At 42.9% G+C, this 17,272-nt stretch overlaps 1 protein-coding gene across 2 annotated transcripts in view; it reads left to right on the top strand.

Moving 5' to 3' along the window:
- EPB41L4A (erythrocyte membrane protein band 4.1 like 4A) overlaps positions 1-17,272 on the top strand; it is a 624,815-nt gene that overhangs the window by 440,884 nt on the left and 166,659 nt on the right. For both annotated transcript variants that reach the window (XM_069226476.1, XM_069226475.1), the window contains exon 11: positions 3,998-4,075. In XM_069226476.1, coding sequence (XP_069082577.1) covers positions 3,998-4,075 — 78 coding nt within the window. The remainder of the gene's footprint in view (positions 1-3,997; positions 4,076-17,272) is intronic.

Here is a 17,272-nt window from a genome sequence, read left to right as displayed (position 1 = left end):
AATATGAACATGTGTTTAGCATCCCAGTGTTTATCAATAGTTAATTATTTGTGGGGCAGACAGCTTACTCACAGGACTTGAAATACTACCCTACACCAACCAATAGATGTACCTGCCCTTTCTCATCAACTTGTCTAACCTTTTTCTACTGGCATTTAAGTGATTAGTAAGAGTCCCATGAGCCCCCTTTTTCAGTTATTATTGGAAAGTGGTCAGAGTAGTCATCAGTAGCCTGGACTCTGTTCTCACATTCCACACGCCTGATCCTTTGGGAAAGGGCCTTTCATGTAGGCCTCCCTCCAACCACTGTTTTCTTGTAGCAGTTAGGGATCAACTATTTAGTGATTAGGTTGAGGACAGTGTTTTTTAAGGAGGGTAAGCCATTAGTAGCCACTATGCGGGGTTAGGGAGCTGAGAAACCCAGAAAGCCCGAGACTCCCCATCATCGTGGTGGAATGGCACTTTCGGGATAGCTATTGCTTTAAAACAAGGAAGTGCTGAAAATGTCCGTATTATACAGCATGAGAACTCACTCAGCCAGAATAGGCTCAACATGAAGCTGGACCTCCCTTCCTGTTGAATCCTACTCAGGAGAGCTAATGGAAGTCTTCTGCTCCTCACATTATCTCTTCGCTTCCACTGGGCACTGTCCCCAGATATGGTTGTGCCACTTTCTTGATTCTACTCCAGGACCAGTGAGGAATGGATTTTCTCTTCTGCGTTGTGGTTTTCTTGCTTTGCAGACCTTCTTGGACTGCCCTGCTGCAGGACACGTTCCCCTGCCATCCCACCCACATTTGATGGCTGTTGAGCTATGGTGAGCTTGAGAGCTGCTGCTATTCAGCTTCATTGTATCCTGAAGAATGAATGCTCACCAGACTGAGAGAGTTTGTGGACTGCAACTCGGCCTCTGGGGTACCTTACTTCTTGGTGCTTACATGCGTGAGTTATCCGGTGAAAGCTTATGAAGAAGTATTTCAAGTTCTCTGCACAACTGAAGGACCTACAGCTTCATTCCTAGTGAGAGGTGAAGGAGACCAAAGGTCATCTTAACCCAAGGAAGTGTGCACCGATAAGAAAGATTGTCCCAGCCCTCTTAGCCTGTGTGGGGCTGACCAGTTTGCTAGTCACATCCTTTTTCCCTTTGGCTGACTTCAAATGGCTACCTTTTCTGGCACTCTGTTGGAAATCATTCAGCACTCCTGATAACCCAAATCGATGTTTGTCATTATAATGTTGTCTTGATGGTTAAAATTGTTCTGTTACTAAATTGATTTAGGAATTTTGTGTGATTAGTTCGTTGACATTAATACTGTTTTGGTACTGCTAAAATACCTTGCTCACGAATTCTGTGAGGGAAGCCTGTTACTTGAGCTATAGTCATCAATGTTAAGCCAATGATTTTTCACAGAAACCCACTTTTATTTTTTAGAAGCTAGACTGTGTCTATATCCACCTACGTCCTACCCATGCTCCATTATAAACATTTGCTTTCCCATTTCACATTCACTCTTTCCTGCCCATTCATCATTAAATTGTGTTATTCGCAATGCACAGTTATACATATCCATTGCTTAAGTTGTTCGAGAGTGAATGGCAAGGGAACTTGTGTATAGATGTGACACTTATAACAGCAGTCCAATGACGTGTACTTCTCATAGGACACACAAGATGTGTCATGGTCCACATTCAGTATTACAAACATAAAATAAAATTTTTTGATTTGGAGTTTGGCGGAGTGGGTTACACCGTCATAAACATGACCGATATCCTGGCCATCGTATTACAATGCCATTATAGCCTATGGAACTTGTAATAGGCGGACAGGATCACGTTTGTGATAGATTAGCCATTCTGCCAAACTATAATGAGGCCCTTCGTTATTAATCCCAGGATGTCATTCTATGTTGGTATCTTCTCCATCTGGTTGACAATGCTTCCTGTGTACTGGTGAGGGAGCTCTCTATAGAAATCTGCCTGGATATCTCCGCTTTCCATTGTTGAAATAAATCTTTCTCCCTTAGTGGAGGTCTGCTCAATGCTCACACACCCGGCATGCATGGCATCTCTGCCATGGTGCATAGATGGAGTGGTGATTTGCTGCCCACGGGGTGAAGGTGGTTTTGAGAATCCAGCCCTGATGATGTCAAAGGTTCCCCAGAACAGTCAAGCAGTGGCCTTGTGGCATTGGTAACAATGGTAAGGGAATTTCAGTGTCTGCAAAAACATGGAGTCCTTGCCTGGTGTCATGAATTCATTACTTGGTAGTGGAGAAGATGACCTGCAGCATGAGTCCCAAGGCTACTGGACTTAGTACTCAAAAGCAATCCACACAAGGATTTATAGTTCTCTGTCTCCAACAACAGAGTTTCCGCAGTTGTAAACTTACTATTAGGTCATAGTTTGTGAATAGTCAAAAAACAGTGCACTTACACAAATGTGTAAGTTTACCTTTCTGAACCACGCCCCAAGATTTTATAAACATTATTTGAATGAAACACTGTTGTTTGCTGATACCCATCGGGAGCGGTACATACTAGGGAAATGTTCATGGCAAGTGAAGAGGGTAAACAGCATGGGTAATACCCTGAAGGTTCACTCTTATCTATCCTACCACAGTTGCTGCTGTATAACAAGTCCAGTATATACTATCTTCCCTCCCCGTTGGTTGGAGTGGCAGGGAGTTTCCTGTAGTAATGATGTGACTACAAGTTTGTAGCCATTTGGTAGCCATTGTTGTTATATTATTTTTGAAGAGGATAATTGTATAATAATCGTCTTGTGCTCCAAGGCATGCTGCAGGGCTATCACCAAGCAATGCAAATTTTACCTTTTACATTTAGGTGGACTTGTCTTTCAGACGACTCTTTTGTCATCTTTTTGGATTCCCCCCACCCTACAGTTGCCAGCCCTATGGAATTCAGTGTGTTGGTGAGATGTTCCAGCAGAGCTTGCTTATCAGCTGCACAGAGGTTGTATGGTGGCAGACTAACATGTTCTACTTAAACATTCATCACGTAGTGAGCCACCATGTCTGCCTTCTCCTCAGTGAAGGTCTCCTGTCTCTTCAGTGTTCTGGTCCCCCATCTTTGTTTGTTAGTGTGAGAGCACAGCAATGCAGGCAAGAACGAGATTTATAGCAAATATCCAGCTATGCACCTGTTTAGGTGGATCCTTGCAATCAGGTGGCTGTAATGTGCTTTATGCGCACCTGTTTCCTATTCCTATCAATCATAATTTACCACTATGTTTGTTTATAAATGTATGTAGGAAATCTCTAATTTCTAATTTTCACAGACATGGATCTACAATCCCCAAGATTGGCACACCCATAGCTTGCTTACATGTACGAATTCAGAGCTGGGCAATACAAGTTTTTAACACTGATATTTATGAACAAACATATAGCGAATTAGCAGAAAATGTAGTTTTAGGCTGATGAAGAGATTCAGATTTACAAATTGGTAGATCTACATGCAGTGTGTTTTATTTGTGTTAATCGGACCTTCGCCGTGATAGAAAGATTTCTTCTTTGAGTAAGACTAGGAGAACATCTTTAAGTAGTGAAAGGGTAAATAACGCGATTTCTAATTATTGTCCATCAGATAACAAATGGGAAATATATTTAATGAGAGCGCTGAACGTTTTATATACTGGAGCGGTTTTGGCTGGAAAGTGGATGCATGATGGCTCGTTACAGCAAATTACCTTTTGTGAGTAATTTAATGCTGTCCCTTGAAAACTACCGTTTCCAATCAGTTTGCTTCAGCCTACCACATTAGAATAGAAAATAAGAACCCTGTATTGTAAGTACAAGCAGTAAAGACACAGCAGCCCTGAAGTTCTGAGAAATGCAGACTTCTTTGTCCCATAGAGTCCTGAGCAGCTGACAAATGGCTATTTGTTTTTACTTAGACATGGTATGCACATACTGACTAAGTTGACATATTATATTGACTGTAGCCACTTAATGCATGTATGTAACTTCTCATCACAGATTGCCAGAAAGTGATTCAAGCTCCCTGTCAAGAAAACTAAGCAAGATTGGTTCGTTAGGCAGCAAACATCGGTTCAGGTAAGTGCCAAAGTTTTCTTATTTCTTTAGAAGTATGTTGGTGCATCATCTCAAAACACTGTAATTGTTATTGTATTTATATAGCGCTTACTACCCCTGACGAGGTGTCGAATCGCTTTTTGGCAAGTAGCACACTACTCTGGAACGCAAGAGTAAATAGTGGTGGATTAGTATAGTGAAATATGAGTGCAGTACTAGTATTAGCATGAGTTAATTTGAGCGGAGGATATATAAGTTTGTTAGTTGGATTGACTAAAGTAATGGAAGGATAGAGGAGGGAAGAATCCAGAAGTGTTAATTGGGAGTTTATAGTAAAAGGATGACGCTTTGGATGGGTAAAGGAGCGATGGAGGAGGGAGCGAGCATATGCCAGTGGTGATAAGTATTTATAATCTGATTATGTCTATATTCTAGATATGTATATTTCTTTAAGATATATGTATAATTACTATTTCATAATAATAATATATACACGCACTCTTTAAGCCTGTTTAACAAATGTATATTAACTCACTGTTAAATGTATATATGTGTGTATGTGTGTGTGTGTATGTGCGTATATACATATATGTGTGTATATTATTATATGCTTAACATGTTCATAGATCATTGCATAGCTCCTAGATAAGTTGCTATATTTGATACCTATGAATCCCTGCTTTCTTTTTTCTATCACAATGAGCAAATGCTATCTTAACGTTTTTATCAGCAAGTATTTTGCTATTGAAAAAGTGAGGAAAGATAAATGAATGTTAGAAAAGTACACTTATAAATGAATATCAAATATTGCAAATCTTGAAAGTCTGTGTTTATACCACTTTATAGCTCACTGCCGCGACTGCACCTGCTGTCAGAAAGGCAGAGGCCAGAGAAAGGGGTGCCTAAGAACCCCCTCAGCGCAGCAGCGGGGGAAAATGACGGGCCTCTGTGCGTCCATCCCATCCCCTACTTCCTTCTGCCCCCTGGCCTCGCGAGACGCAAGGGCGGAAGCTGATTGGACTGGCCAGTCCAATGCTGAGATGGTGTACAGGGCCCAGGCCACGATGGCCCCGGGTCCTAAATGCCGCACCACCCAGATTGGGGTGGTGCTCTGTCCGTTATTATACCCATTATTATATTCCTTGCGCATATGTTCCCCAACTATGTATTTATATATCTATTTATCTATTACTCTAGTCTTACTGTACTAGAGAAAAAAATGAATAAATACAATTAAAAACAAATAAATAAATAAAAAAAATAAATGAAATTTACTCTCTCGTAAGCTCTGTGCTGTCTACCCATCACCCTATGTCTCTATCAATCTATTCCTCCATCCTCACTCTGACTCATTCAAACCCATTCTAATACTCTGATCTCCAAAATAACCCTGCCTAAGTTCTTCCCTCCTCTACTGCATCTAACTCACCCCAAACCTCAGTTTAATACTATGATCTCCCAAACAACCCTACTAAATTCTGCCACACTGTATATTAAGCACTTCTGCCTCTTTGGAATTTCGAGGTAGATTCTGGCCACAGCCCTGTGACTTTCTCCTACCTGGGCCCGCCTGTTCCTCCATTCACCCCCGATTGCAAAGCGAGGAATAAAAGGACCTTGGCCAGTGTCCTCACAGCCACATGACCCTCAGTTCATGCTTTAATAAAAAATAATGAGATTTGTCTCACAGTGCTCAAGCTGGCTGCGATTTCCAAGGTGGTGGGTCTGCTGATCTCACAAATTGATTGTCTTCGACTGTGGAGAAACAAACCCAAATTAAATTAGACACTGCAAGTTGTTTTCTTCTCTGATCCATAAGGTGCTATTTATGGTTTTAGATACTAGACAAAGAAAGTCTCATTTGGGTTAGACTGCAAGCCAAAGTAATAGTTTACTAACTAAGACCTCTAGAAGCAGGATACAACAGACAGTAGATGAGGCTCTTTTCATCACTATCCGATGGTGTAAAATACATGAAACCCGAAATAGGCATCATTTATTAGGTTTCTAAGCATGTGTTACCAACGCGTCCATGACGTTAAGTACATATAATATTGATCTCTAAGGATGCATCTACCTGACAGACATACTTGAAAGATGTATTTACAGTAATCTCTTGTCTTCAGTTAACTTACACCTAACTGGTGAGCCTCACTTCAACTTTAATTATGATTCATCCATGTTTTCTAGTATTGATGGATTAGAAGTATAATTGTGTATTCCAAGTCACAAGGACCGAATGGTATAACTATTGCAGTGCTCCAAATGGCTCCTTGTCTCGGTGCCACAAGTCTGAACGCACTCTTCAGTAAATACTTTACCTCATCTTAAATCCCTATATCGTTCAACTCTCTCCCCTCAAGATGTGCATAGTTCAAAGTTTATTCCACTCTTTTAATTCTTGTTAAACAACAGATGCTCAAATGAAATAGAATACCTCTATTTGTGTTACTGGATCTTACAGCAGTGTCCATAGGCATCTTCTATTAAACTATTCTCATCTTTTGACACTGTGGGACCTCCAACACACGGTGAGTATCCACTATAGTCTGTATGTGATTTTGAGTTCCTCGAAAAATGATTTTCCCATGCATGGTGGTAATTTGGGTGACCTGTTTTGCTGTGGTCTTCTTTGACCCGTGTGGTGCTTGGTGCACCTACTGAATGTAAGCAATAGTGGCGAGTACTCCTGACCAAGCATTCGTTAAGCACAGGCCCGATTGTAGGATGATTGGATTGGCAATAAGCTGTACCCTATTTATAGGTTCCTAAATCCTCCTCAGTACCGTCTGCAGACACACTCCCTTCTCAATAAGCCCATGGCACCTGGACTTCCAGTTCTGGGCACCTTTCCTCAAGTCAGCAGTCCATTGTCTGCAGTTGATCTCTCAAGTGCTTTTTTGCCCAGGCTTCATTCTTCAGCACTAAGTGCTAGACAGCATTGCTCTCCAACAGTCGCCATCTATTTGAGTGCACAGTACAGAGTGCAGGTCACTGTCTCCATGGCTTAGGCCTCCCTCCTCACTCTTGCTTTGTCAGTTTGTCAATGTTGGATTACTGAGCCTCTAATGTGTTTGGTCTGGGCAAAGAATGCCATCTAGCATCTTACAAAGATGTGGTGATGCTGTGTGAATTAAGCCTCCACAGCTCTTGTGTGCTGTCACACTCAAGTCCACCAGTGTACTTATCTTTAATAATGCTATAAATTGTGAATCCCATCATTCACAATACCTCCCCCAGTCTAAACACCAACACCAACCTTCCCTGCCAACACACTAGAGATCGGCCTGCCATCTCAAAGATGAACCACTGAGTGCCTACTGATGTTTCTGTTTTTACTTCTATGAGGAACCAGTGTGATGACCTGCAGATTGTAACGTTCTAAGCAATTTCAGTTGCTCAATGATGCAATTTTCCTGTTACAGCCGAAAAGTCGGTTCTGTTTCTCTGTTATGGTATCATTTTGAAAAGTGAATAAGAGCTAATCTGTATCATGGTTGTATAATGGTGTTGTGTGGTTCTGGTGTCTAAATCATGAGATTGAAGGTTGAGGATGTTCACTGGAGCCCTGTCAGCGTTACATGACAAATAAATGAATTTTGTTTCACAATCAGAAGAGGACATGCAAATTCCTCTAACCTTCCATGTGGTGGGTTTGCCGCGGATTGCCTGATCCCCGCTTAATGCTGTATCTCTGCGAGTTCTACTTTCACTAGTGTTGGAACTACTTGTAATGTTACTGCTTGTATGATGGAAGCATGCTATGAATTTAGGTCTGTTAGAACACGCGCTGAGTGAGACAAACTGTGTGTGACAGGAAAAGGGTCCCCCTGTCACCCAGAAGTGAGGATCAGCAACGCATGCTCTGTTTTGGTGACTTAAAAACTGACTGCTTCACAGATTTAAGCACTGAGTCTGTGTGTGTTAATGTGCAACTATCCGCCTATACTGGATTATCATGTAGTTTGTATTTAGATCGAGTGCCTCTGCTCCCGGTATGGGTTATTATTCCATTACAGCAGGCTACATATTATTTCCATCCTTGATGGTGATTTACATACATTTCAATATTAGCGGCCATGTTTAATTTCACTGGCACTTTGAAAACCTGAAAGGACATAAAGGGCCTGATTTAGAGTTTGGGGGAGGGGGTTACTCCATTATAAACATGGCGGATATCCCACCCACCGTGTGATGAGCGCATGGTGATCTGTGGGAATCATAATGCGTTGGACGGGATATCCGTCATGTTTGTGATGAAGTAACCCCCTCCGCCAAACTCTAAATCAGGCCCCTACTATCAAGGCTTGACTTGCCACCATGTACTCAGATTCACGTTCCCAATTGTTGATCTCAGTGCCAGTTTATGAATTTTTCAAGCCCAAAAGAAGAAATATTTTGAGGGCCCCTGTACGGCGCAACTGTGAAGTTATTTCCGATTATCAGCTAATTCGAGATGCCATGATGCAGCCAAACAATATTGAGTTATAAATTGAATTTTCAGAAACCCGAAAGCTCTAATGGCTCGACACCTGCCAGACAACAAGTACCAAAAAAAAGGCTTGAACAAGTATAGGTAAAACCATTTCTTTTTCCACTTGGATCTATATATTTTTTTCTTGCGACAAAAATATTGTAAGACAAATACCGCATTTAGCCAGCCTTTCCCATCCACTGTAGGAAAGACAGGGTAAGGGTTAGTTGGTGGGTGTAAGGCATAATAATAAAGGAAGACATGCACATATCCCTGACACCGTAGTTTTATCAGATGTTCATAATCCCAAATAAATCCCCCTTCACAATTGATATTCTTTATTCACAGTGACAATACCAGCACTGCTCAGAGGGTTTTCTCCATTTCATTGGTTGAAGTCTGATGATGTTCTACTTAACTCACTTATCCTTCTCTGTCTCGCCTCCCATCTTTCTGTGTGCACTCCTCTTTCACTACTGCGTAACAGAAATGTGAGAACATGGGAGACAAGAGAGATGGAGATGTAAAGAGACTCGTACAATGAGAGTGGTGAAGTAGAGGGGTAAGGGAGGTAGGGCTACGTCAAGATTAATGAGATAGGACAAGAAAGCAGGTAACAAGAGAAAGATACGGATAGTCAGAAAGATAAAGAGAGTCATAAAGAAGAAGAGGTAGGTAGAGAAAGAGTAATAGGTCAGGTTTTTGAGTGAGGTACAAACACACAGAGATAGGGACAAGCAAATGTAGAAGGAGTGAGAGGCAGAGAGGTGGATGTAGGCAAGGTGGAGAGGTGAAGTAGTGAGAGAAGTATACAGAGATGCAAGGTGGTGAGAGTAGTGTAGTAGAACACCAGGCAAAAGGACAACATGTATAGAAGGATAAGGTCAACTAATGAGAGAGGTGAGGCATGAAAGATAGAGAAATGTCTTAAAAGTCAGAAAGAGAGAGAACCTGTGGAGAAAAACAGTGAGGTAGAGAGACAGAGGTGCAACAGAGAAAGATAGGTGAGGTTGACACAGAGGCAGAGAGAGGGAAAGGGACAGGGTGGCTACTCCGTGGGGGCGGAGGAGAGTCCCCCCCCCCCCACAGCTGCTGCAAACCTTTTCCCAAAGCACATTTATAAACTGTGTTTATTACCTTTTTTTTGGAAAAGGGGGCAGGGCCACAGGGGTGACCCCAGAGTGCATGTGTGCTTGGCCAGCTGTTTTGGGCCGGCCAAACACACATGGGCACAGGGCTCTCTCCAGCCCAGAAACATAGTTGCTGGACTGGAGAGAGTCAGCTCAGGCTCCCAGTCTGCCTGAGAGTGCCCAGCCAGGGCTCTAAGCAGCATCAGGATTGGCGCAGGGCAGGCTGGGAGCCTGTGCCTGCAGCACCAGTGAGACAGAAGGAGGCAGAGGAGCGGCGCGGGAGCGAAGGGTAAGTGCTTTCTATTATTTTTTTTAAGTTAATGTAATCCCTCCCCCACCCCTGTTAGTGCGAGCCGCAACTGGAAAGGGAAAGGGTGACTTGGTTGTGCAATAGAGAGAGGTAGAGATAGAGATACAGTAAATAGATGTAGAAAGAGAGATATATGTAGGTGGAAAAGGTCATCTGAAATACAGCGCGAGATGTGGGGGGGGCGGTGTGGTATTTGATTGCCACCAAATGTGTCAGAGTGTGAGGGATAAGGTTGAGCGGGCTGAGCATGCTGATCTGTCAAATACATAAAAAATGCACTTTTTATGTACAGCATTAATGGTTACAAGAGAGATCCCTGGAATGTGCCGGCCCTGGGCATTTGAGCCCCTTACCTATGATTTAAAACAACTCTGGGTGAACGCAAGTCTTTCTTATGAGATGTGATCATGTAACCAGTAGTGAGTGAATCCGATATTCTGTGAAGATGCTTGCCCTTAGTGAAGGATTCTTGAGGGCCCTTCCTAGCACTCCTTCTGGAATCTTTTGACCCTGGGCTTCCTGTGAGGTCACTCATCATTCATTTACTTCAGTCATATCCACTTTAAAGGGCTGCGCTAAACTGTTTCTACTAACTACTAAGGAAAAGGCTGAGTACACTCATTGGGATTCGAGCTTGTTTCACTCGTTGCCCACAAATCTGACCACTATTAAGTTCAACTGCTTGGGTGCCTTCGTGGCCTTTCTTTGGAGTGAGGACTGCCTGGAAACATGGGGTTCTTAATTGTCCAGTGGTCCAAGACAGGTTTCATAGAAAGAGGAAAAAACAAGGCCCCAATAACCGGTTTCTGTCACAATACAGATATCGATGGCATTGGAAAAATACCACAGGATGCTCCTCGACAGAGTTCATGTTAAGCAGAGTAAACTATGGGAAGTAGGCCAAAAAGCGACGCGCTCAGTGTCAGTTTCGAGAACATTCCGAAACCGATAGGAGCACGAGGCACAGATCGGTGCGTCTCCGTGGAGGACATTGGCGCAAAGACGCCGGACGCGGCGCCCCAGGTGGGGGCGCGCGAGTGCGGGGGGCAATTAAAAAGCAAAGAAAAAGCGGTGCGAGTGAGCTGTGCTCAACTAGACAGCTGTTAGTGAAGGATTAGATACGATTTGCTAGAGGGTACTGATCTTTCTTGAATTAGCCCAATGCACAGGGACTAGGAGGCTGGACAGGCAAGTTAAGATGCGCAGGAGTATGTGAGACGTGCATGCCGAAGTTAAACCATCGCATGTTTACAGTCTGATTACAGTAAGTACACTTTGTACCGCCAAGAAAAACACCGCTGCAAAGAAGTTTGATTTGGTTGTGCTTGATTAACAGTCTTATCAGGAACTGAAAGTCGTGTTTGTTTGAAGACACTGCGAACCGCAGTGGTTCGTTTAATGGACAATCTCAGACTCCAGTTGCTGACAGGTTGTTTTCTGTGGTATTGGAGGAATTTTAAGAAGAGGTGTGCTGTCATCGGTGTTATGTCACTGAAGTCTTAGAGATTGTGAAATATTCGACTGTTTCTCAAACAAGTACAGCTAAATGGTAATAAGGGAGTAGCATGTAGACAATTGACTATTTTGTAGCACTGTCACAAATATATTGCTAAAGCATGATGTGATAGTACACAGTCATTTGTAGACATCACATTTTCCATTGATATGGACAGAAAATTGCCATTTACATGCAGTTTTAGGCCTGCTAAAATATTGATTGTAGCCATCTTGCAGAGTACGTTACTCTGAAAATCAGAAAACATAGAGATGAAATTCCTTGCCTTCCTCCAATACCTAATGCCATAGCTATTACCCTCAAAGAAAATCCCCAAAACACATTATGGGCTTCTTTCAAACGTATCTCAGAATCCATCGTTAAACTAACCATATCCACTACCAAACCATTTTACACTTGCCATCCGATCCCTCTTGCTCTTACAAAACAACACGTGGATACTTTCTCACCTGCGGATGGAAATCATAAATACTTCTCTCAAGCAATGGATCTTCCCTGAAGAATTAAAAAAAATGGTCTTTACCATCGTTGTCATAATAATGCTTACATAGACCCTAACGTATCTGAACACTGTAGACCCATCACAGGTCTTCCTTTCCTGGGTAAGCTCTTGGCTCTTGGAGAGAGATGACTTCTCTCAGTTAGACAATGTCACTTCAACTGGGACAGTTCAAATCCTATTTAAGGTCAGGGCATAGAACTAAAACCTCTATGCTGGAAAACATCAACAGCACTTCTGGGGTCTCGATCTCTGACGGAAGTGCCTTGTACTTGCTGGTGCTTCGCGACTTCTCTGCTGCCTTTGATACTATTGCCTGTAACATTCTTTTGTGCATGCTAAGTTATAGGATCAACATTAAATACACAGAACTAAAATTGTTAGGATCTACATGACAAATTCAAGTGTGTTAAACTAGGATCCAATGTCCACTTCCACAGCTGTTCTGTCTCTTTGACTGTAGTTCATGGATAGCCCAGAAGTAGCTCAAGCTCAATTCCCAAAAAACAAATCTCTTCCTTCTCTTGCTTGAGAACTCTTATAATTCCCTTAAGAATAATCTGAGTAACTTAAAAGACCACAACATCCTCTCGAAAATTGTGACCTCCTCTAAATTGCTTGTACTCGTGCCAGCTACATCTCTGTCTTGTTTTGCATATTAGAGAAATACTGCCCGCTGCCAACTAAAATGTCTGTGAAACATCAAGCATTTCATGCCCACTCAAGATTTCGGGTCCTAGGGAGAAACTCTTCCTTTGGCAGGTCTTGTCTATTTTTCTGAGGAACAGAACAATGGAAGGTGTGCTAAATGCCCACCATTAACCCTTTGTTTGATACATTCAATAATATTGCTGTACAAACCTATCTCCAGTCATGCAGATGTTTGACATGGAACAAACCTGGACTGCTGGCACGAGGGATTTGAGTACTGGACAATTAGACCGGCAGTAAAGTGAAATAATGAAACTGTACTCGAAAGAGCAAGTTCAGGGAAAGGGTTCAAATAAGAGAGTTAGGAGCAGGAAAGAAGAGATGTTTAATCAATGAAATCAATTAACACGGATGAAAATGGAAGAAAATGTCTTGGTAGGCAGTGGAAAAATACCATGATTTTTTAAGGGCCAATGGACAGTAAAAGACTAAAACTATTGATTTTTACAGGTTTGGAAAACTTTGGAGAGGACTTCACTGGAATTTCCATCATATTGAAACTGAAAACATGAAAGCTTTTTAGTGATTCTTCTAATGCTATGGGACTGTTTTTTGTTCATTTAAATACTAGCACACATTTCTCAAAATTAGACGTTTAATTACATGCATGCATGTATTGTAATTTATCTTTTAATAAAACTAAAGTAAATTACTTTTATGCGAAAGTGAATGCTCCTGCTATTAGAGTAAGCATGCAAAGGTTGTGAAAACACAGAAACCCTTTATCTAGATTTCATTCCTGTTGATGACCTGTTGTTTACATTTTCTACCAAGTACCTCAAGGCCAACCCCTAATGAATGCGCCGTTTGGAAAACTGCACCACCAAGGCTCCATAATCCTACTTTGTTGGCATTTAATGCTTACTTACCTTACAATGACAGGGACTTATTACATAAAGAGGAGCTTTTGCTTCTCTTTACCCATTAATAGTATTAGCTTTTCTTTTTATATGAGGTTGAAAGAGCTGTTAGTTATCATGGGCCACTGCGAAGAGTGGGTTCACTTCTTCGCAGTGTGTCATTAGGTAGAGCAAAGTTTATATCTCCTTACAATAAAAAAATGCAGTCTTTTACCAATGGTCTACAGCAAATCATAGTGTATCCAAAATATTTCTATCAAGTGCAGTCTCATTCGAATGATGTCTGCGGCAGCACTATGCTCATGGTTTAAAACATGTCTTAAGAGTGCACTTAAATTTACTTTTCTGTGTGTAGTTTTTAATCACATTTATGCCTTCTGCCATAACTGGTTCAGCATTTTGACAGGATCGTATAGATGAGCATTTTATTAAGCTGAAAGATGATTTTTCCTTTTCTCTTTTTATTTTTGCTTGCTTTATTAGCATTTCTGCCTGTAGTCTAAAATAATTAGCTCGATGCAACAATGGCAGCACAATGAAACATAGTAAAACACTTGGGGCCAGATGTAGCAAACGTTTTGCGAGTCGCAAACGGCAAAATTTGCGGTTTGCGAGTCGCAAAACGCGTATCCCAATGCAGAAATGCATTTTGCGAGTCGTTACCGACTCGCAAAATGCATTTCAGACTCGCAAATAGGAAGGAGTGTTCCCTTCCTATTTGCGAGTCGCATTGGGATGCAATACCATTTGCGACCGCATATGCGGTCGCAAATGGCATCGCAGTTACCATCCACTTCAAGTGGATGGTAACCCAATCGCGAATTGGAAGGGGTCCCATGGGGACTGGCCCCCAAAATATTTTTTCAGGGCAGGGAGTGGTCCAAGGGACCACTCCCTGCCCTGAAAAAAACCCGAAACTAAAGGTTTCGTTTTTTTTTTAAGTGCAGCTCGTTTTCCCTTAAGGAAAACAGGCTACACTTAAAAAAAAAAAAACTGCTTTATTTAAAAGCAGGTCGCTAACATGGAGGTCTGCTGACGTCAGCAGGCCTCCATGTTAGCGAGTGCCTATACTCGCAATGGGGCCGCAATTTGCGACCCACCTCATGAATATTCATGAGGTGGGTCTTTGCGACCCCATTGCAAGTTGCAGTCGGTGTCTGAGACACCGTACTGCATAGCAATTTGCGACTTGCAAATTGCGAGTCGCAGGGACTCGCAATTTGCAAGTCGCAAATTGCTTTTTTGGTACATCTGGCCCTTGGTCTGGTGACTCAGTGGATCAGTTTCATTTCCGGACATTTGTTTTTGACCTTATTATAGCTACAGGTTAGAATTCCTGTGGACCCACTTAATCTTTCATCCTTCTGAGGGCGATAACAGGAGGACCACTGAGATAAAATATATTTCCGCTATTCAGTGCAGTGTATCCTCACAATTGTTTTTTATGGTTTGTGAAGTGATGCTTGCAACGCCAAGAGGTTTTATCTTTAATGTACTAAGTCATGCAAACTCAGGCATGCATAATGCTATTTACATGTATTCGCATAAGAAAGCAAGAGATATTGATTTTTCTAGAGGCACACAAACCATAAAAAGTTAATGCTGCAGCTACACCGCAAATTGTGTCAGCATTTTTATATTACGGTTATTTAAAAAAGCACATGTTCACTGCTTGTAGTATTTTGGTGTTGAAGAATCAATATTAAATGATATGCAACTCATTTTACTCATCTCAGAAGGATGAAATGCAGAATATACCCACCAAAATTAGTTTTGGCAAAAATCATTTTAAGATAACTGCCCATGAGTGTGAATTGGTGCTCACTCAGAGGCAATTTTGCTTTTGTTTTAGTGATTGTTTTGTGGGAACTGTAGCAAAGTGAAACAAAAACCTTTCCAAGATGGCTGCCAGTGCTTGGCCATCTTGGGAAGCATTGGCTATTGTTTTCGCTTTTAAGATTGATGACATATTGCTTCCTAACTTCTCAGCCATCTTGGAATTCTAAAATGAAACTGAACAGAAGCAAAGGAAACAAGCATTGCTGTTAGACCTGACATCCTTTGTGTGGGTCCCCTTAACTTTTTTACCTTCAGACCTCCTATTTTGCTGACCTTGTTTTTTCTGGCTTTAGGACTGTGGACACTTTACCACTGCTAACCAGTGCTAAAGTGCATGTCCTCTCTGCATTAAACATGATACCATTGACTTATCAACAACTGTCATATATAATTTACTCATAAGTCCTCAGTAAAGTGCATTACATGTGCCCAGGGCCTGAAAATGAAATGCTACTGGTGGGCCTGCAGCACTGATTGTGCCACCCACTTCAGTAGCCCTTCAAACATGTCTCTGGCCTGCCATTACAGAGCCTGTGTGCAGTTTTAAACTGTTATGTCAACCTGTCAAGTTATCCCTCTTGTCAGGTGTAAACCTTCCTTTTAATACACGTAAGTCACCCCTAAGGTAGGCTATAGACAGTCCAAGGGCAGGATGCAATGCATTTAAAAAGTAGGACATGCACTTTTAAGTTTTACATGTCCTAGTGGTGAAAAACGGCAGTGCAGAGAGGAGGCCTGCGGAGTGCAGCGGAGCCGCGACCCACAGTGCAGGAGGCACGCGACACTGGAGGCAACAAGACAGCAGCATCCCACCGCAGCATCGGAAAGCTGACCCGGTGCTGCCCTCCCCTGCCAACCCTCTCACCCCCCCCCCTTTGCCGGGAGAGGGAGCTCCATGAGACGGCGAGCTGCGATCACGATCGCAATGAAAGAGTTACGGGCCTTACACATTTCCTCACCTGAGCCCCGGGACGCCGCCTGAAGCTGGGCATGGACTGGGGGATCGAGAGAGAGCTGTGCTGCACGGGGATGGGGGAGATGGACGAAGGGGAGACAGTCTGGGCTGCGGGAGATGCAAATTTGCAGTGCAAGAGACCTGTGCCTGCGGAGGCAAGATGACAGCAAAGCGGTGTCAGTGAGCTGATGTCCCTCCTACCCCTGATAAAAACCTACAACCATGGAAGAAGAGGTTCCTCATCCTCTGCATCAATATTAGGGACCCCTCTGACCTCTGTTCCTTTCCCTCTGCCTATTACAGGTTGCTACTAGTAGTAGTTGTTACGGCCCAAGGCAGCATCGCTGGTCCTCTTTACTCTCCATGTTACCCCAGGCTGAGGCTCATGCAGAGGGAGATGCATCTAATTTTAGAGGGGACGCCTTCGTTGCCCAACTGTTACGAGCAACACCAGTGGGTCAACCTTGCCCGCTCCCTTCTCCTGCGCCTCTGGTGGTTCTGAGGCGACATACCTGCGTAGCTAACTGGACGAGGAGCAAGAGACACGTGGGTGATACGAGCACCAGGTATTTAGTCATCCCATAACACTCCACTTTTCCCAGCCCAACGTCTCATTGCGCCCTCGACACCAGTGGTACTCCTTTCCATCCAGCCCGCACAGGGCCCTCTATCGGTGCAGCTCGGAGGTAACGACGCAGGAATTGGTAAGATACTCCATTTTTGTTCCTCGAGTGAACGCTATTTTTGCCCCAGATCGTCTTGGTTCTCAGACCGTGACGGATCTACCTTTGAAGACGACAAGAAGGCCTCTGATTGCCTGACCTATACACGGTCAACCCTTGTTGACACCACAACAAGGATAAGACCGGAAGGGGAGATTCCCCCCGCCCCGACCTCGGACCTTGAGTGCTGCACCCACATCAT

This window comes from Pleurodeles waltl, chromosome 1_1, assembly GCF_031143425.1.
Source record: "Pleurodeles waltl isolate 20211129_DDA chromosome 1_1, aPleWal1.hap1.20221129, whole genome shotgun sequence".
NCBI classification, from domain to species: domain Eukaryota; kingdom Metazoa; phylum Chordata; class Amphibia; order Caudata; family Salamandridae; genus Pleurodeles; species Pleurodeles waltl.
The sequence above is the reverse complement of the archived record's forward strand: the minus strand, read 5'-3'. Positions and strand labels throughout refer to the sequence as shown.